Source organism: Arvicola amphibius, chromosome 9 (genome assembly GCF_903992535.2).
Source record: "Arvicola amphibius chromosome 9, mArvAmp1.2, whole genome shotgun sequence".
Lineage (NCBI taxonomy): Eukaryota > Metazoa > Chordata > Mammalia > Rodentia > Cricetidae > Arvicola > Arvicola amphibius.
The window spans coordinates 110,561,300-110,582,472 of NC_052055.2; the positions used below are offsets into that span (position 1 = coordinate 110,561,300).

General features: G+C 46.3%; 1 protein-coding gene across 1 annotated transcript in view; it reads left to right on the top strand.

Moving 5' to 3' along the window:
• Positions 1-501: 501 nt before the first annotated feature.
• Positions 502-21,173, top strand: part of Ank3 (ankyrin 3) — a 302,267-nt gene continuing 281,595 nt past the window's right edge. The window contains exon 1 of the mRNA XM_038341994.1: positions 502-615. Within this exon, the coding sequence (XP_038197922.1) occupies positions 502-615 (114 nt within the window). The remainder of the gene's footprint in view (positions 616-21,173) is intronic.

Consider the following 21,173-nt stretch of genomic DNA (forward strand, 5'->3'; position numbering starts at 1 on the left):
CTGATGGATAAATTGCAGCCCTTTCCCTTCTCGTGGAGGGTTCTGAAGTCGTTTTTTTCAGGATTAGTGCTGGCTTTCTGGCTGCCGCATGTGTGGTGACTCTGGATCCTTCCCCTTCGGAAGAGCACCCTCTGCAGCGTTCCCCCTTCGGAGGAATCACTTAGACACTTCCAGCTGGTGGCAGGGGATGCGGCCATAACACAGCTCCTTGGTCCCAGCTGCCTCCACTACAGCCTCTGCCGCAGGATGGCTGCCCTCGCCGGGAGAGGGAAAGGCGCAGCAAGGTGTAGGGTGAACCCTGGACCCTGCTGGAGTGGGTTTTGAAAGCTGCAGTTTCCCCCAGCATCTCTGCCTCTCCGCCTCTTGGATGCTTCCCTGCCGTTCAGCCCAGGCTCCTCTCCAGCGAGGGCTATGCTGCTCTGTGCCTGATTAGAGGTGCCCGAGGAGATCACCTTTTCGGAGAAAGCGCTGCCTGCTTGACAGAGTATTTTTCAATGCATTATGGCTCATGCCGCCTCCCAGCTGAAGAAAAACAGGGATTTAGAAATCAATGCTGAAGAGGAGACTGAGAAAAAAAAGAAGCACCGCAAACGGTCCCGGGATCGCAAGAAAAAGGTAGCTGTGTGTGCCACGGAGCTCTCATCTTTGTGAATGCGTTTCCTCCCGGCATATGTGACAAGCATGGAGGGCTCTTTTCATGAGCAGCATAGTATCAATCGGGAGTCGAGATGGGGGGCTGGTGGTAAAGCATGGGCCATGGAAGGCTTTCTCCTGGAGGTTGTGGTGGGGGGTGTGATTGCGGGGCTCTGCGGAAGGTGCGCCTCACTTTACAGAGGCTCCAGCGTGTTTGCACAGCACACAAGGGTGTTGCCAAGGAGTTAAAGTTACTTTCTTTGCAGCTGGGTCAAGGTTAAATAGACTGCAGGTGACTGTGGTTTTGCCCGCGAGCCGGCCTTTGTACTTCTTAGAGGTCTGTTGTGTGGAAAAGCCGGCTTTTGTGTTGGAAGTGTGTCACATGTGTGCGTGTCTTAGGGCAGCTTTGTGACCTCAAGCCGGCTCCTGCTCTGTCTTCTTGCTGTCCTTGGGCCTCTTCTCTCTAGGAGGTATTTTTCAGCTGGGGTTCTGCAGTGGAGATCAGCTACTAGAAATAACTTTCTGGGGTTAAATGGAGCCGAAGTGGCAGAGGTTCAGATCTTACCTGCTGGGTGAGAGTGATTGTAAATGCAGGAATTCCTGTGCCATGTGGGTGGAGGGGAGAGCCCTGCAGCCTTCACACTGATGGTCTGAGATCAAAGCCCTCTTGGGGCACTAAGTACCCAATTTTGATGTCCAAGGCTGGAGAGGAGACACAGGAGAGAGAATCTAGGCTGGTGGTGTTTCATTGCGGCTAAAGAGGTCTTACTATTTGGTAGCTTTGCCCTTTAGGGTGACTCCTGGGGACTGGCTGGTCCAAAGGACTTCTCCTGAATGACAGTTAATAATATTTGACTAAAACCCTGTGATCTGAATGTGGAAGCCAGTCATAAAACATCGTGATGTGTCTGTGTGAATACCCCAAGGGAAAGAGGCTCCTCATGAATTCTCAGCCTCGGTGTGTCTGCTTTGCAAATGACATGCAAATTCCATCCATGGAATCTACCTTTCTTCAAGAGAGAGAGATGGCTATTTTAGGTACCTTCCCAGTTTCCTTCAGGGTTAGACTCTGCAGGTTTTGGCCCGCTGCCTTTCGCCTGAAGGAGACAGAATTTGGAGAGCTGCGGTGGTTTTGCGGCAAGAGGTCGCGCGTGCATACGTCCCCTTTGGGGATTCTTGTAAATAAACTCCTTGGATCTCTTTTCATAAAAGTACAAACTCGGAATAAGGAACTCTGTGATAGCATGTTTCAAAACCTTATATAGCAAAATTTGGAAGTGACCATATTTTACTAGGTTCTGGTCTTGTTTTATTATACAAGATTTGGCTTCGAGAAGGTCACTATGGATGGCCCCTTGCCAAATATCCCTGTCTCTACTCCTTGATGCTAAATGGGCTTCCAAGACACGGGTGCAGGAACACACATTTTTGTAAAGGCCCAGTGTCACCCTGAAGGTTGATGACAGGACTTTGTAGCTACAATGACAGACTTGGGCCCCTGCTTGACTAAGAACTCACACAGGGAAGGGTGAGGTAGAGTTGCTTCAGGACTCTCTGAGCTGGAGCAAAAGCTTTGTGGCCCAGAATGCTTTGTGAGAAGTGTGACAGTCTGACCAATGTAAATCTCTTGGCAACCAGAGGGCCCATATTGCGCAATGTCAATATCGCCCTGGTGGACAGACAAGCTGATGTAGATACATAGTTCCGACTCTGGGGGAGGAGCTGCGGAGAGTGGCTCAGGATGACCCTGTCCAGCATCACAGATATATTACCTGAAGGACAATGTGCTGTGGGAGATAATCCCCATGATCAGACTTTTTATAGACAGCTCTCAATGTACAGAGTCAAGCTTTGAAGACATACTCTCCATCCACTTGGTACAGCAAATGTAACTTTTCTTCCCTGGCTTGTTTGACTTTGAGCCTCTTCTGAACCTTTTCCTAGATCCCTAATCAAGGCCAGGGGACTACTTTGTTTCCTAAGACAGACCCTGTGCCAATGGGGGGTGGTGGGGAGGAGCTGCTGCTTTTAAATATTGCTTTAAGGGCTTTGTGGGGATAGTTCATGAGCAGAACTGTATCCCCTAGGGTCTTCTAGTTACATAAAAGTCATAGCGAACACTCTCAGACAAACCCACATAGGAAAGCCTAGGAAGTATTGAAGCTGCCATCACAGAAAAGAGCCTGTGACTTTTAAACAGAAGACTTTACGGTTCAGGTTGAAGCCAGTCGAAGATGACCCTGTTTTGACTATGGGAAGCGGTAGCAACCATCATGGCCTATGAGCAAATATTCTAGTCTAACCGGGATGCATAGGCACTGTGGTGCCAGACTGACGCACCACCAGGTTTCTTCACTGAAGCCCAGTGGGCTGCACATTTGTGCCATTTTAGATATGCTAACGAGGAGCATGGACTGCCTGTCGCACGCGCACATACCAAAAATGCTAATGAATTTTAATTAGCTGAATTTTAATAAAGATGTTTTATTCTTGGCATAGCTTAAGGAGTTTTAGGTGGCCCAGAAAAAAAAAGGCATCTAGGAAGTGGTAAGAGCCTTTAACGGGGGTCGAAGGTGGGGGCTACTGGCAATGGACCCCGAGTCCCTGCCCATGCTCAGGTCACACCCTCCTGCTGAGGTTGAACCAGCCCCCTGATTCTGTGGTGAAGGGGGTACAAGCAAGGCTTGAATGGATATTGGTTTAAGACAGATCATCCCACACTTCCCCATGGATCCTCCCGTCATAGTTCCGTTCCCCTCTACACACTTCTCTCCTGGTGGGCTGCTTAGATTTACAGCAGAGGAGGGCAAGCCAAGGTGGGCACAATGCCCTGCCTAGGTGATGCTAGATCTCTGTTCTTGGCAGCCTGCAGAGAGAAACTATAGCCAGCCTATAGGTGTGTGTCGGTAGATAGCTCATCCTGTCACAAACACAGGGAGGCATGAGCTCCCTTCTGGCAGTGCCTGTGTTGTCCCTGTGTGCCCCTTGCTGCCATTATCCATGTGTTCATGCTCTCTGCATGTTCAGACCTGTCCCCCATCAGCTTTGGACGTATGTCTTTGCACATATGAACATCTGCTTATATATGTTTAAGATATCTAGTTAAACAAACAAACCTTGAAGGCCGCCTGAGGCCACCGCACACTCAGGCACTATGCGCTCCTTTATCTCTCTCTGCGTAGCTAACATGGTGCCCAGTACTGAAATAAACTAGGAATCCTGAGAGTAATTCAGTTCTGTGAGGAATGTCATTTCTGATGACTGATGTTGAATTTGAATAATCAATAACAAAGCAGAAACAAACCCCCATTGTTTCTTTCTTGTATCATGCCTTCATTTGATAATCATGCATAAAATGAGTTCTACCAATCAGGTTTCCTGTCAGATGTTGGGTAAAAACGTAAACAAACAGTGGTAGCCGGATGATGGCTCCCAAGAGAGAAGAGGAGAAAGATAAACCATTCTCTCATCATCCTCCAACAGGGCAGGACAAGCACTGCCAAGAGACAGAACAGAGATCTCCCCGCCCATCCCAGTTGACTAGAATGGGTTTGGGAAAGGATCTGAGCCTTGGAGGACAAGGCAGGGGTAAAGAAGACAGGAATGCCAGAACCCCCGTGGCCAAAATGGTGACAGCAGGAGAAACCATTGGGCTACGTGGAAAGCAGATGGGATTTTGGAGTGCTTTGGGGGAAAGGAAGTCTGAATGCATGGCAGGAAAAGTCAGGAGGGATCAGAATATGAAGACCTGTGTGTGCCATCCTAGAAAGACTTGCAGATCCCTGCTCCCAGGTGGTAGGATGCCTGTTCTGGAGCAATGCATGGCTTGTCAGTGTTGTAGACAGCAGCAGAGCAGTCAGGAAGCTCGGATGGTGGTCCAGGCAGGCAGGCAGGCGACGCTGGGAGCCCAAACTGGGGAAGGGTGGGGCTCTGCCAACAGAGAGGGGGTGTGGCATGTCAAAGATATTTAAAGGAAGATGCAGTAGAACTTGGCAATGGATTGTAGGTGGGAAGCGAGAAGAAATCAGATTCTTGGGAAGCTGCCAAATTCCTGGCTCAAAGGGAGACATGAAGAATTGCATTTCCTGAATTCTAGTCTTTTCTTCCAGACCCGTTTGCTGACTGGGTACCATGTACCAGGCGGGGCTTTCTCTGCATTGCCTTGTGAGTGGAGGCTGCTTTAACAGTCACAATAACCCTTCAGAGTGTGTTTTTAGTATCTCCATACTGCAACTGAAGAAACCGAGTTATGAGCCACTAAACTGATTCTGGAGTCCCCATAGCTGGGACTCCAGCTCATGAAGGTTCAGTATGGGCTGGGCTGTCCAGCTCTCTTGACTGTATCTTCCCATCCTACCTCATGGGTACTCCATGACATCCATTCTGTCCCTGCTGTAGACCCAATAGACTGGCTGAGCTGGGAGATGGCTCCAGGGGTAAAGAGCCTGTTGCATAACTGTGATAACCAAGTTTGATCTTCAGCACCAGCATAAAATAATGGGCATGGTAGTGTGCACCTATAACCCCATTGCTGTGAGGTGGGGACAAGCAGGTTCCTAGGGCCCACTGGCTAGCTAGCCTAGCTGAAGGTGCATTCTGTGCCAGGGAGAGACTTTGAAAAGAACAAAAGATGGAGGGCTTCTCAGGAATGAAGCCAGAGGTTGACCTCTGGCCTCTATACACATATGTCTGCACACATGTATACCCATATCTGCATGTATGTACATCCATATGAATACACGCAAACACAATGGAGAAAACTGTAAAAAAAATCATAAATGGAATTCTTTTAGAATAAGGTTTGCAAAGGAGCCATTCTTTACTTGCATCAGAAATCTCAGTTTATACAGTTGGCTTCTCAGAGTAACCCAGCATTGTGGTATGTCTATCTTTCTCATCCTCTGTGTAATACATTTTGAGGTTTTACTTAAAAGGTCTATCTTTTAAGGTTAATTTTGAGGTGTGTGGATGATTTGCCTGCACATATGCCTGAGTACCTCATCTGAGGCCAGAAGAAGAGGGTGTGAGATTGGACGTTAGGATTATCACTAGGGTAATTTTCATTTGCAGCATTCAAAACAATTTTTAAGGACACAGAACCTGGGGCTCACATGGCTCAGCAGGTATGAGCACTGGTTGTTCTTCCACAGGACCCTGATGCAATTCCCAGCACCTACAAGGTGGCTTACAACTTGCAGTAACTTCAGTTCCGGGGGCTCCAGTTCCGGGATGTGATTTTTTTCAGACCCTCAGGAACTTGTTCTGTCTCCTTGTGTATCGAGAAGAGAGATCTCCTGGGGAGCCTGTTCTCTCTGTTGCTGTCCTTGGAATGCTGGGCTGTAGTGATTTCTTTCCACGCCTAGTTCATCTGGGAGTCTAGGCTCCTTGAGACCAGGTCGTGATTATTGGCTGTATGTGAACTGAATCTTGCTACATCAGAGGATGGACCTAACAGACAGATGAAGTGTTGAATAGGTTTCATGAAAGGCAGTCCTGTGTAATGATTATGAGTTTGGAATGGAGGGTGTGAGATTGGACGTTAGGATTATCACTCGACCGCATGACCTTGGGGGAGCTGTGTGAGCTCTAAGCACCTCCACCTCTTCATCTGCAATGTGACTGTCATTGCAGTGTGTGTTTAAGCATAGGCCATGACGAGATGCAGTGAACTGCTAGCAGAGAGGGTTGGCAGAGAGAAAGAAGCAGATAGCATCGATGGTCGCTGCCATTGAGAAGGAACAGAAAATAAAGAGCTGCATCTTTCATCCTGCGCCTTCAGGAGCTATACCAATTAACTTGCTTGCAGAACCGCATAGGTCCGTTCCTGGGGAACATCTCGCTGCAGCCTCACAGAGGGCAGAAGGATGCTTAACTCACCCGTAGGGAACCTGCAAGCCTTGGCCCTTGACTGTCCCACCATAATCTGCAGGGATAGGAAAGGTATTTGAATAAGGCTGGGCAGCAGGCTGCTCGCCCACCTTTCTCCTAATATCCTGCTACTGTTTTTCTTCCGTAATTTTCTCTCATCTGTCCATGAAAAACGCCAGAACCTTTTTTTTGCTATTGACTAGTTAACATGGTGAGCAATACAAAATTGTATTAGTACAAATGATAGATTTATTAATGTCTGAATGTATTCATCAAATTCAGAGGCTTAGGTTCTCCCCCCCCCCCCCACATAGTCATTTTTATTTTTAAAAATACTTATTACTTCTTCGGGAATTTGAGTTTTGACCATATTAACCCTCTCCCCCACCTTCTCCCCCAGCTGCCCAACTTCGTGTCTTCTTCTCTTCCCTCCACCCATCAAGACCAATCTGTACTGTACTTTCACAGATGTGTGACCTTCCATGGCAACACTCTTAAAGAAAACTTGACTCTTCCTCCCCCAGCGGCTACCAATTGCCGATAGCTCCTTGACTAAGGTCAAGGCCTCGCTTCTCCATGCTGGGATTTGGTCTGGTGTGAGCTCGCACACGGCTTGTGAATTCTGCCCCGTGGTGTCCTGAGGACACTGTCCCTTGTGTTCATTCACTGCCTCTGACTCTTAGTCTTTCTGCTCCCTTTTTGCAATGATCTCTGAGTCCCAGGGGGCTCAGCATAAATCGTTAAGTGGGGGCTAAGCAATCTGGTGTCTCTTATTCTCTGCACCTTGCCAGTTTGGGATCTTTGTGTTAATTACCATTTAAGCAAAGAGACGCTTCTCCGATGAGAGCTGAGTGATGCATTCATCTATGGGTATAACGATGAGTCATGAGGAGTAATTTTAATACTATGTCCACTTAGAATAATGCTAGTAGGTCTTCCCTAGGACCTAGGACTGGCTTGTTTGGCCATGGATTCTTAGCCCAACAGCGGTACCAGGTTTCATCCTGCAGAAATGGACTTAAGTCCAATCAGAAAGTGGTTGGTTACTCCCATGATGTTCATGCCAATATTGTACCAGTTGATGTGTCTTTCCAGGCCAATGTTATTGTAGCTCTGTGAGTCCTACTGTAGTTGTTGATAACTCCTCCTCCTCCTTCTCTTCTTCCTCCTCCTCATTTTCTCCTCCTCCTTTTCTTCTTCTTCTTCTTCTTCTTCTTCTTCTTCTTCTTCTTCTTCTTCTTCTTCTTCTTCTTCTTCTTCTTCTTCTCCTCCTCCTCCTCCTCCTCCTCCTCCTCCTCCTCCTCCTCCCCTTCCTTTATTACACTTCAAGCCCATGATCTTTTCTATGGCTAATTTTCCTCCTCCAAGAAGATACACCTATAATCTGTGTATTTTGTTTTCTGGAATCAACCCAGAAAATGTTCACTTTTCATAAGTTTTTATAGAGAAAATGCAGAGTTCAGCAGCAGGTAAGGTGTGGACATTTTATCTGCATTCATTCATGTAATAAAACTTCATCAGTGGGATATGGTGGCCTGCTCCTTTAACACCAGCAGTCAGGAGGCAGAGTCAGAGGCAGGCAGAGTTAAAAGCCTGTGAGTTAAAAGCCACCCTAGTCTCTATAGTGAGTTCCAGGGCATCTAGGGCCACATAGTGAGATGTTGGATTTGGAACTAGTAATATAAAGGAAAGAGACTCATAGGGCTCTCCCTGGCCCCATTTGGATAGAGCGTGCCTTGCTCTGCACAGATGGGTAAAGGATGATAAGCAAACAAACGGAGATTTTGGTGGATTTCCTGCATGCTGGGGCCTTTTCCTCATAGTCTTCATGTTTGGGTCAGTGCTGTAAGAACATAGTGTGATCCACATCTTAAGAGGTTAGCACATCTCAGGCTCCTTTTGCCTTGGCTCTGTGCAATTCTCGCTCTCTTGTTAAGTCAACCACAACCTCTGTGAGGTTTTCTTAGGGTCTTTATTAATGGGTGTCCAAGGTGAACCTTACATCAAGAGAAGAATGATTCCCTTTGAGGTACTAAAAGTTAAATGACTTAGGAGTTGAAAAATTTTTATTAGTCGTTTATATTTGGATGCAAAGGCCTAAAACAGTGTAAACAGTTGTACTTCAGATAATGTAGTTATATATTTAAAATAGTTTTTAAGTGGAATCCAGTCACTGAAAAGTGTTTATTTATAGATGTTGATGTATAGGTTCAACACCAAAGGGGAATGCCTGTATATATTGTGATATCATCCTAATTTTACTCTAAAGAAATATTTGTATGGAGAGAGCACTCTTAAAAACCAATAGCTCCCTGTGGTTTTTTTCCCAAATTAGCGTTCTGGTCTGTATAAATTAAAAGAGAACAAAGTAGTGGAAATCCAGTATAAATGTTTCACACACAGTCAGGGTTCAACAACGCTCTGGCACCTGTCTGATTCTCTGAAGATGCTGGGCCATCAAAGAACCAAAGTGCCATGAAATAGGATGTCATCAGCATCCAGGACAGGAGCTGCCTGTATATGTGCAGTTTCTGCTTTGATTTAACTGATCCTAACCTCGTATTTCTCAATCACCAGTGCCCTCCTAAATAATTAGGGCGGGGCAAACACTACCATTCTCATCCCATCCATATATAGTTCTTTCTCACGTGTGGACCACATAGTAAAAATGAGAAAGAGAGATGAGGGGATTAGGAGGGAAGGTAGTCCAGGGTGTAGTAGGTACTGAACATAGAGATGTTGATGTATTTGTCATCCACATGGAGATATCACTACAGACCCTTGTGACTTCATTCATACAAATAATATCCTAGGGATAGGATATCCTAGGGATATCCTAGGGATATAATATCCTAGGGCTAGGGAGATGGGCTAGGGATATATTATATCCTAGGGATATAATATCCTAGGGCTAGGGAGATGGTTTAGTGCCTGCCTCGGAAGAGTGAGGGGCTGAGTTTGTATCCACAGAACTCACCTAATTCTCCCACAGAGTGATGGGAGGCAGAGACAAGGAGCATAGCAATTTAGGCCAGTTAGCCTGGTATTTATAGTGGGCGAACAAGAGACCCTGACTCTAGCAAGGTGAAAGGAGAGGACCAATACCCACGGCTATTCTCCGACCTCCACACATGCACCATAGCACACATGAACACACACACACACATACACACACACATCATACACATCACACACAAAGATAAAAAAAAGAAATATGTACAGTTGAAGAAAGTATGGAAGCATGGTTAATTTTAAGAGGGCCAAGACGTCAATCAAGCAGGTGAGCGGGTGGTATAGAGAAAGGGGTGGAGCCGGGGGTGAGTATCACAATCAGTGGCAGAAGCTGTTTGTCACACCACAGTGGCACGGCAATTGATTGGTGATGGAGCCTGGAAATGCATTTCTTTGGGTGTCAGCTCCCATATTGATCAACAGGGACATGTATTTTTTAGTAGAGACACGGTAAAGCGGCTCATCTTGCCAGCTTCCTGGAATCCGGAGAGTTACTTAGCAAGGTTCCCAGCCTCCTTTCCCATCACATGGTCTCAAATGGACTTGAACGGCTAGAGCCAAAAAGGAGGTGAGGAACCATAAGACAATTCGAGGATCCGTTTGAACACTTCTGCAGTTCATAAGCACTTTTCATTACTCCCTGAACTGACTGATGAAGGAAATCTTGGGACTACATCACTGACCCCGCATAGCATTTGAGACCTACAGGTTAGCTCTTCGGACATTTTCCCTCAGCCCTTTGGGAATGAAATCCATTCCTCTGAGAACTGCTCTCAAAGACTCCCGTGTTAACTACACTTTGCATTCATTAACACCATTGTTAATTAGTTTCTCCATTTCTGGATGGTCACCTATGTAGATATTCAAGGGTGCTCCAGAACCATATGCACAGGGACTGGCAAGATGGCCCAGCTGGTGAAGACACTCGCCTCCAAGCCTGACTACTTGGCTTCAATCCTTGGGACCCACATGGTAGATGAAGAGAAAACTGTCTCTGAGGTTGTCCTTTGACCTACACACAAGTGCCGTGGCACACCCCCTACACCCAAGTAGATAAGTGTAATAAAACATTTTTAAGAACAATGTTCACATGCAAATAATTGCCTGAGCAAATGACTTCATTTTGAAAATGAAGCCAGGAATGTTGAAGTATTTACTTGGTGAAAGTAGTTCCTTGGATTGTATGACCCTTCACTGTCTACAAGATACGTCATGCATACGTGTGTGTGTGTGTGTGTGTGTGTGTGTACATACATGTTTCTCACCCCCTGTATATTGCTACAGTAGAGGTAATGTAACAGTTCTGTGCTCATTGGGAACTTAAGGAGGAATGAATGATCTGACCAGTGTGTCATGCCTACAACCAGAATTCATAGTGATTCATTGGCTACTTTCACCAGCACAGCACCGTCCGTTGAATTTCAAAGGTACTGTGTTCTGGGACCTCTGTTTTAGTTACGTATCTGTTACTGCATGGCCAAAAGCAACTCAAGGAAGAAAAAGGTTCTTTCTTTCTCTCAGGTCACAGTTCATAAGTGAGAGAAGTGAGGGAAGAACCTCACTTGAAACTCGAGGCAGGAACCTGGCAGCAGGAAGTGAAGCAGAGGCCATGCTGCTTACTGGCTTGTTCCTCATGGCTTTCATCACCATCTTCTTATACACCCAGGACCACCTGCCCAGGGGTGGTACTGCTCACAGTGGCCTGAGTCCTCCCATATCGATCACAAATCAAGACAATGTTCCACAGACAGGTCAGTCTTATGGAGACACTTTCTCAGTTAAGAATCTCTCTTGCTAGATATGTGTAGGTTTGTATCAAGTTGGCAAAACCCAACCAGCATAGCCTCTAGAGTTTCCAGCCCCACACAGCAAGTAATCGGGCTGTCTGTGCTCCTGCTCACACCGATTCACTCTTAGACTGGCTGGTGTTCCTCTGTTCCGTTCACCTTAAACCCAACAGGAGAACAGAATCGGACACCTGGGCCTAACCTTTTCACCACACACTCATGACTTAGTTTTTAATTTGTAAAGAATTCAGCAAGAGTGTGCCGAGCAGAATTTGCCCATTCCTTTCTTTGGTTGAGCCTCAAATCATCGAACTAAGAGGACCGGATGCTGTCGGATCAGTGTGCCGAGTTCTCATGCAAGGGTGTGATCTTTACAGTTTCCTGAGTAGGAAAATTGTGCCCAGAATTGTGCTTTTTCCAGCCTCCCCATCTAGCATTTTACCTAATGTGGCATAACTCATTGGTGTAAAGGGGAAATTCAAACCCAGGTCAGGCCGACTTCTGACCGCCCCCCCCCCATGCCTTTCCCAACATTCTGTACCTTGAGTAACCTCCATGCCACCCTGCAGAACATCTTCTCAGAATACTGAAGTGCCATGGGGCACGATGCTGGGGACCTCCTTGCATGGGACCCCACTTGTCTTTTCCTCCATTTTCTTGGAAGACCACAACAGGACTGAAACACTGTGCATGAAGGGTGACAAGCTGACTTCACTTTTAATTGTTTTCACTTCATTTCCTAAATTCCATTTACTTTAAGAAGACCATATTCCTACCAACGATAAAGAATTGTGTATATAATAAATCCCTAAAATGTCTGCATTGTTTAAGAACAGAAGTCATTCTTTGTAGTTGATTAACTTTTTTTTTTTAGTTCTTGGTCAATAAGTCTATTTCTGTGTTTTCCAGTCTTCCATTTTACAATAATCATTCGATGAAAAGACTGTAGAAGATTCTTTTAATAGCTTGCTCAACACAGGCCATTTTTCAGAGAGTAGCTATCAGAATGCAGTGTGTAGGAAGGTAAGCTGACATCAACATCAGAAAGCTACTTGAGATGATGACGGCATTTTAAAACCGAATCCCAGTGGGGTTTGCCAGAATCATTCCCGATTTTCAGCACAGGGAAATCTCCTGGGCCTTTATCAGTGCTCTTGGCTTTCCCTTAGCTGTGGGGACAGTGGACACAAAGTTTAACTCGAGGGAGGAGATTAGCTCAAAACAGTAAATGTAAATATTCAAAATTAAATGTTTTCAGGCTTTGTTAGCAACCCCAGTTTGAAATCTTAGGAAACCCACTAGCAAATGTTGGGTTTGATTTACAGTCATATGATTGACAGGTACCAAAGGCTGTTGTTTCCATTAATGCTTGAATAAATCTTCTGAGAAAGCTGGAGCTTTTCCCATTTTGCCAATGAAGGGGAAAGAGAGAAAAGAAAAGAAAACAACAACAACAACCTAAGACTTGGAAACTGAATTTTTCAGCGGTACATAACACAGAGGTGGAACTCAAACCCACGGCCATGAGACTAAAGGGCTTCCCCCCCCATCTCTGTGAAACTCATCTAGTGACAAGGTCCCGACCAGCCGAGGAGGCTTTCCACCCGGAGAATCGTTCGCTTTGCTGGTCCAGCGTTTTATTTCCTAATCAGTTCCATGTCGTTCATACGCTGTTAGCATCAATGATACTCGTTACACAGTAATAGCTTAAAAAGTGCTTCCTAAGTGATGGCGCGTGGCTTGAGCTTTAGGTTTTCAATCTGCAGATGCAAAAGGGGCATTAAGCATTATTGCAACGCGCAGAGCAGGTTGAATCGGGGACCATAAAAATGCCAGTTGAAGTGGCAAGTGTGAATTCTTCCCTATCTAGGAGACATCATGAGCAAATCCGTAACTTTGATGAAAGTGCGCTGTTCTCCAAAAATTCCTCCATTTCTACTCTTCCTCCCATTGTCCACATCGTCTCATACTGGGTCAGAGGTGAGGAGGTAGAATGTGCTAGAAGTGAGCACAGCTTCTGACGTCACTGAGCCTCCTCCCTGTGCACTACTCCGTGCCTCTCCGTGAAAACCCTGGCCTGCTGTCCTCAGCCACCACAACCTGATTCAGTAACACTATGAGGGTATCTGTACAGTAACACTGTAAGTGTCCATACAGTTGCCTGCCTTTAAATAACAGGAGGAGAACCATATCAATGTTGAAAATTGCCAAATGTAATTAATACCTGTCCCTTGAAGCATGGCCTTTATTAAGGACCCCTGCTTACCATGCCCGTGCAGCTGAAGTCACCCTCTGCCATCATAAAGTAAATGAGTCTGTTATGCACATTTGTTCCAAAGAGCACGGATATGCTAATGCCCAGAACCTGGGCTCGTGACATTCATATAGCCACTCGTCTTCATTACTAGAGAACTGGTGATCCGGATAATCTCGCTTGGTTCCACTCTGTAATTCCGTTCAAAGGGCTTTGAATGTGCCTTGTCTTGTCTGGAATTGAATCTTGGAGCAGGAATACATTTTTTGGGCTAGAGATGTAGTTCAGAGGCAGAACACTTTCTTACCATGCACCAGGCCCTGGGTTTGATCCTGTGCACTGTGTGTGTGTGTGTGTGTGTGTGTGTGTCCCTTGATTCCCTGCGGATTGTGTTAGGACCTGGCCAGTGGGACCATGGTCTTCATTTCCCACAGTCCTGCCACAGACACAGCATGACTTCCTCTTGCTGCCAGGTGTGTTAGCCCAGGTCTCTGTCATGGCCGGGCTTCCTGTGGAAGGCCTTGTCTTTTAGAGGCTGCTGATTAGATTTTACACAACATATCGCGGCCTATTTCCCACACAATAAGACGGAATAACGACGCAGACATCTGCCTGGTGTGGGATAGGCGTTCTGTTTTTATTTCCTTTCTGGTGGCTTAGTCAAGGTTTGGCTTGTGTCAGAGCCGGGGAGAGAGTGTACTCTTACATCCATTTGGCATTCTCAGCTTTGACCTGTTTTCCTGCAGCTTCGTTTCAGCTTTAGTGGGACCTAAATTATTAATACGATCTGGGCTCTGCCTGTTCAGACAACTTAATCTGCCCTGTTTTTTGTTTGTTTGTTTGTTTTTGTTTTGTTTTTAAAGTGCTGCGGAGAATCCCTGTAATAATAAAAAGAAAGTGATTTTTTTTTTTTTTTTTGAGGCTCTGTGGGATGAGGAAAGGAGCCTGTGTAAGACCTATGAACCTAGGCCCGGAGTTGAAGCTGACTCCAGTCCACCCTCTGTGACATCTGAGGTCAGCAGTTAACCTTCCTAAGCCTTTGTACCCTCAGGCGTCCTAACACCTACCCCAAAGAGATGTTAGAGAGACCTAAACTAATTGAACCCAAAGTGGCCAGCACAAGGTGACTCACTGGATGCTAATCCCGCCCACGTGCCACTCTTTTGCCTTTTCCCCTGATGAGCATGGGAGAGATGAGACCTTTTTTTCTACTAAGCATATTTAGTGGGGGTTAATCTGTTGAAGTGGGAAGGTACATTTGCTGGAGCGAATTAGAGCAGGAGGCCAATAAATAGTAACCGAAAAGAACATGTGTGTGTTTATGATGGGGAATATTCCTAAGGGGGCAGTTTAAGCCACAGAAGCATTGTGCGATTGTGGAGACACCCACAGTGTTTCCAAAGAACTCACTGACTCCATGACATCCAACATGGCTGTTGCTCTTTCTGCACAGTTCCGGCCTCCACCAGAGGTACCTCCCCCAGCTTGGCGGATAGTCCCAATGTCCCTTGCCTTCTGCAGGCCACCAGGGTTGACTGTGGGGGGTCCTCCTGAGAGCCTCCCCTCGGCCACTGCTACAGAACTCCGTGAAACCCCTTCAGGCATAGCATCAGCACCAGTGTAGTCCTGTTGATTCTCTGTGGAGCTGTAGGGCTCACGTCTCATCTGCAGTTTCCAGGGACCACTCATGAGAGACGTGCAACCCTCAGACAGATGGGGTTTCTTGCTAAACACTAACTGTCAATCAAAGAGAACTTCTGTGGGATGCTTAACGGTCTCTAGTACCTGTTGGATCACTTTCATTTACTATTGAGTTGGTTATGATTTGTCTGTGACCACAGGCTGCTGCCCCCTTCCCTCTGGGAGTCTAGGTCTTGCTTCCAAATCCCTTGTGCCACCACGAAACCTTCTTCTTAGGTTTTCTACCATCCCTGGATCTTTCACACACAAGTGATCCTCCCTGACTCTGGCTTTGCTTTGCCCCCAACTTTCCAACTCCTCGGGTCAGGAGTCACCTGCCCTCCTGTTTTGATTGCTTTGAACTTTGACCTTCCTACTGCTACCTCACCTTAGCTACAGGAGGTACACTTAAACAACCTAAACTCACAGCCTTGGCAATCCACAGTCTGGCTGGTGCCTTCTACCCATCAATGAGTTATTTGATTCATTGGAACATTCCAGTTTAATTATTGGGGAGGGGTAAACTTAAATTTTGTTTCATTTTGCTTTTCCCCCAGAATTCCCTGCTAGGGAGGAACCCCTTGATAGGTTACCCAATCCAAAGTGGTCAAGACTTTTCAGTGTGCTTCTACTTTGGTTTCTCATGTCCTACCCAGAGAACATTGACTGCTGTCCATCTGGGGAGCGTGTTGGGACAGCTACCGTGTTCTGTGACTTCGGTGTTGGCCGTGAAAGTGAATAACATTTACATCCTGAAGCAGCAAACACGGTTTCGGTCGGGTTTTACAGCGAATCCTGGGATTTAAACCTCCACAGCAGGCATCGCTCAGATTCTATCTGATGTATTCATGATGATCTTCATGGACTTCAGATTGAAATCAATTGTTTAATTACTTCATTAGAGTAAGCACATGAATAATTTCATTTATTTTATGTGGGGGAAGGGGATAGCGTAGAATTGCACAGATTCATATAAAGGACAGATGCATCATCTGTGACGGGCAGAGTTGCCTGGAAAACTCCCCAGTCTCTGGAGTCAAGGAACGACAGAGGGGAGGGAGCTTCAGGGTCATGCAGCCAAGGCCTCTCCTGAACAAAGGCTCAGGGAAATCGCTCATCAGTCTCTGCCTATGAATTTCCCACGAGTGGAAGTGTCCCACCTCAACACAGTCCTCCTCTGAGCAACTCATTGTTACATGTTCTCTTACGTAAGCCTAAAAACTGAATGCTTAGTTGTGTCCACCCATATGGTGCTATTTATATAGCTGAAGGCAGTAATATACGGGTGCCACTGCCTCTCCAAGCTAAACATTCCTTACTTCTTTAAAGCCCCTTCATCCCTCCCCTGCCCCATCGAACTGAAAACAATGTCTCGTGTGCAGTTGAGCAACCTATGAGATTTTGAGGCTGCACTCTGTCTTCATGGTGGCCAATTTCGTTAAAGGGGACCAAGGGTCCAGTCCTTTGTGGAAGACGTAATCGAGAGCCCATCCAGCCCACTTTTGCATGAAATGTGTTTCTGTTTCACACATGGTTTTTATCCTCCCTCTTTAAAGTTTAAATTTACCTTATATTTGATGGTGACACTCATGCCTTTGTGACTAGACAGGAGCGTTTGCCAGCACAGTTATCCCCCTGTGGGAAAGCTTCGCTCCATCCAAGTGCCCGTCATCTCATTTTCTGTTGTGACTTCTCCCTTTTTTTCCTCTCGTTTGTGGGAATCCTTTTTCTAAATAAGTATTAAGGGCCAGCCATACCTATTCCGTTGTTTATCCCCTCTCTCTCCCTATTGGGCTTCTGTTCTTCCTCCCATGTTTTGTTTCTGCTCCCAACCCTTGCCGCCTTTCTCACAGGAGCCGTCGCTGGAACAGATGGGCATCTTTTAGTATCAGTTGGATACCAGAGAGGAACAGATTATGTCATGTGTTACAATTGATGAAGGCCGCTTTTTATAGACTTCAGACTAACCAACTTAATTGGTAAACAATTGGCTTCTTGGGGGCCGAGATTTCAGGGGTGGAATCTTTCGGAAGTAGCAAGTATAGGGAATTATTTTGATGAAACAAGTAGGCATTGACAAGGACGTAAATGAATAATTTGCTGAGATGAAGTTAATACGAAACACATGCTGTTTTGAGGCTGCAACATTTCATCGAGGCGGATCCCTGCATGCCCCAGGGATTCGGAAAGAATTGAAATGTGGGCAGTCGTTGGAGGGCTGGTGGCCCTGGAAGGGAGTCAGACAAGCGGAGAAGACGGAAGGCAGTGTTCAGGACTAACATAGGCAGTAGAGGAAGTCAGTAAAGGGCTTATGGTAGGCTTGTACCAGGACGGAGGAGCCTGAAGGGGATCCTCAGGCCTAGAAATGTTGGGGTGTATCCTAGAGAACAGGGGTGGAACCTGGTTGGTGGGTTGGCTCCCTGTGTGAGCAGGAGGAGAAAGGTCAGGGTGGTGCAGTGGTTGCAGCGGCAGGGAGCAGGGTTAGAGGAGTCAGATCGTGCATTGTGAAGGAATGCAGAGGGTTGGCGCATCTCAGAGGGCCGTCTCTTCCTGCTTTCTCCTGTTTATGGCACTAACAAGCACTTTTGGAAAGTAAGAGGTACTCTGTGGTTCTAGGGGCTAGCGGTTACCTTGGGTTTTCAGCTATATTACTTCTCAAAGGCCAGGAGCCTTTCTGAGTAATTAACAAGTTACCTGGAGAGTGATTTACCCAGTTGCCCTGGGGCATATTCACATCACAGATGTTTGACTCAGCTGTCATCACTTTTGGCCGTGATGAGGGAATGACCTGACAATGCTGATTTAAGATCTAATTAGGATAGTCCTAGAAACACATTCATGTTCTCCATGTAGTCAAGGACCGCATTTACCGTGAATCCATTGAGACAGTGTCAGCGTACGGTCCACCTTGAGAGCGGTACGCCTGAGCTTACGGATGAACACATAAGTAGCAAACCATCCGCAGAAACCACATGATTGGTCAGTCCATTGTCGTCTTTTTCTGCTTCCTCCTCCTCCTCCCCCTTCTTCTTGTTCCCCTTCCTCTTCTACTTCCTCTTCCTCTTCCTCCTCTTCTTATTCCTCTTCCTCCTCTTCTCTTTCTTTCTTTTTGAAACAGGGCTCACTTTGTAGCCCTGACTGGCCTGGACCTTGCTATATAGACCCAGTCAACCTGTGCTCACAGAGACTCCCCTGGTGTCGCCTCCCAAGAGCTGGGATCAACGGTGTGCACCACCGTGCACATTTTTCAACACTTCTAGCAGTGTTGCTTAATTTTCCAAAGCTGACAGACATGAAAAGAAAGGATAAATCTTAGAAAAATAATTTAATAGTACTGAGCCCCTTTGGAATGGCAAACGTTGGCAAAAGTGGGCGTGGGGGTACGAGAGATAGCCAGCACGCTGAGAATTCACTGGGGCTGCTGTAAGCCATCCTCATGATACCAAGTTCTTGTCAAAGTCACTGTGCATTCTGAAGGGCCATTTTCAAATTTAAAGGACTTTAAGGATTCTAGCCTTATTAATATTAACATATGCTCAGAAGACCTTCATTCTGAGGATCTAAACTCAGATTCTCAGGCACAGTGAATGCCTTATCTGCTGAGCTATCTGTCTGGCCCGGAAGATCATTTCTAAGATAGGTAAGTACCACAAATTGCAGAACCTATTTATGTTGAGGAGGAAATCCTGTGGCTGAAATAATTATAAGATAGAAGATGGCACCTGACCGTTTAAATATATTATTTTAATTACAATTACTGTGTGTTTTATACGGTCGAGGCCAGACGTTATGTTGTCCTAACAAAGGCAAATGCAGACTCTGTGGGAAGCAGAATCTCTTGACTCAGCCTTTTGCACTGTGGACCACAGCTAGGCCGTGAGTGTCAGGTGGGAGAGAAGTCCCCTGTCCCCTGTCCCCTGCTGCACCGTAGAGAAGAGAGTATCAGGAAGGCCTGCATGACCACTCCTGGCTTGAACTTGCAATCTACTACTTTGCTAATCACATCCCAGCAATACTGACTTTCATAAGAATAAAGTGTACCGTCCTAAAAAAGTGTCATCACGGATCTCTCTGCTCTCGTGTGTTGTTCAGCCCAAAGCGACTCCTTTCCTGTACTTGCTTGTCTTGCAGTTCACATCCAGAAGGCCTGGACTGGAACGGTCATTAGAGTTGTATTATTAATGATGGGAGGGTTTTTGTTGTTGTTGTTATTGTTGTTTTTAAATTGAAGGGTAATTTACGTGTTCTCAAATACACTGGTTACTAATGTGCAGTTAATCAACATTGACAAACCCGCCCCCAGAATACACCACAAAACATCTCAACCCCCTTAAAGTTCCCTTCCCCTACCCTGCCAGTGTGGCGTCTCTCCTCCACTGGGTGCAGCCATCGAGGGTTTCCACTTGAGTGTTCATTCCTTGAAATCATACGTCAGAAAGACACATGGCAGAAAGATATTTACGTCTGGGTAGCCCCGTGAGGGATATTAAGATAATTCAGAGGTACATGTGGAGCCTGTGAGGTGGCTCAGGAAGTGGAAGTGTCCATCTGATGACCAGAGTTCAATCCCCAGAACATGCTTATAAAAGCTGGGTGCCGTGGCATGCACCTATAACCCCAGCACTCCTAGAGGAGATAGAAGGTGGGGACAGGAGGGACTCTTGAATTTGCTGGTTAGCCTGTCTAGCCAATCAGTGAGTGCCCAATTCAATGGGTTACCCTGTCTCAATAAATAAATAAAACATAAGAAAGAGATTGAAGACACCTAGAATCAACCTTCACATATGTGCATGCACACGTACAAACAAGCACACACATATCCTACACATTCACACACACATAAAGGTATATTTTAAAAAGAATCAGTTGATGTCAATTTAGTAAGAATGATCAATAATGGTTATGGCTAAAGCCGTATCCCTTGGAACACTCCCAAGGTCAGAGGAGCAGGGCCTGCCTGGGCTTCCTATCAGTCTCCTCGGGGTAACAGGACATCAGTCAAGCCCTCTTTACATATTCATGCACACACAGGCCTCCCCTGCACCTATAGACTGCAGCAGAAAATGGTGCAATATGTCCCTGAACTCGTGCTAACCAGAGGACACTGTGTCTTCTCTCTGCGTTCATCGCTGGCTGTAAGAGATTTTCTTCTCGCGTTAAAGCCAGTGGGATGTTCTTGAGAAATCACCATCAGGCTTGGAGGAAACCACACAGTGCAGAGAGAGGGGAGCCCAGGACAGAGGGCTCCTTTGATTTCATTACTGCGGCACGTGGGGCAGGGAATGAAATCACACTGCCGTTGTAATTTATTCTCTTCATTAAAATAGAAAAGCATTCGACAAGCCATAACATTCCCATCTGTACGCCCGGCAGGCTCTCACCATCTGAAACACACATGTCTTCCCTCCTTGCCTTGAAAACCTCTCAGAGGACTGAAACATTTAGTGTTGGGGATTGGCAGGATCCTAATACTTAAGCTCAAAAAGCCCCGGGTGCTCTTGCCTGCTCCTCGAATGGCTGCTTCCTTTTCCCCAGTGATTACTACTCTAGATTTAAATGTCACAGAGGACACGGGAGCCAGGTCTGAGACCTCTGCAGTGCAGCATTGGGGGATGAATGGATGGACCTGCCACCTGGGCCGCTTCTGTCAACTCCCAACCTAGTCACCTTGGAGAGGAAACAAGAGGCCTTTCATAGTATGAAAATGAAAATCAATCCCTAACCGGCACCTCTGTCATTCTTACAACCCAAAGGACAGAGGCTTTTAACGGGGAGCAATTACCTATGGTGTGTAAACGCCAGGGTGCAGTCCAGGAAGAATTTGCTGTCCTTGTCATCGTCCCCACCCCCAATTAGAAGCCAGTGCTTGGTTGGTATTTTAGGCATGGGAAATACACAGTCCCATAAAGATGGCTTCCAAAGTCGTTGCGAAGGCCTTG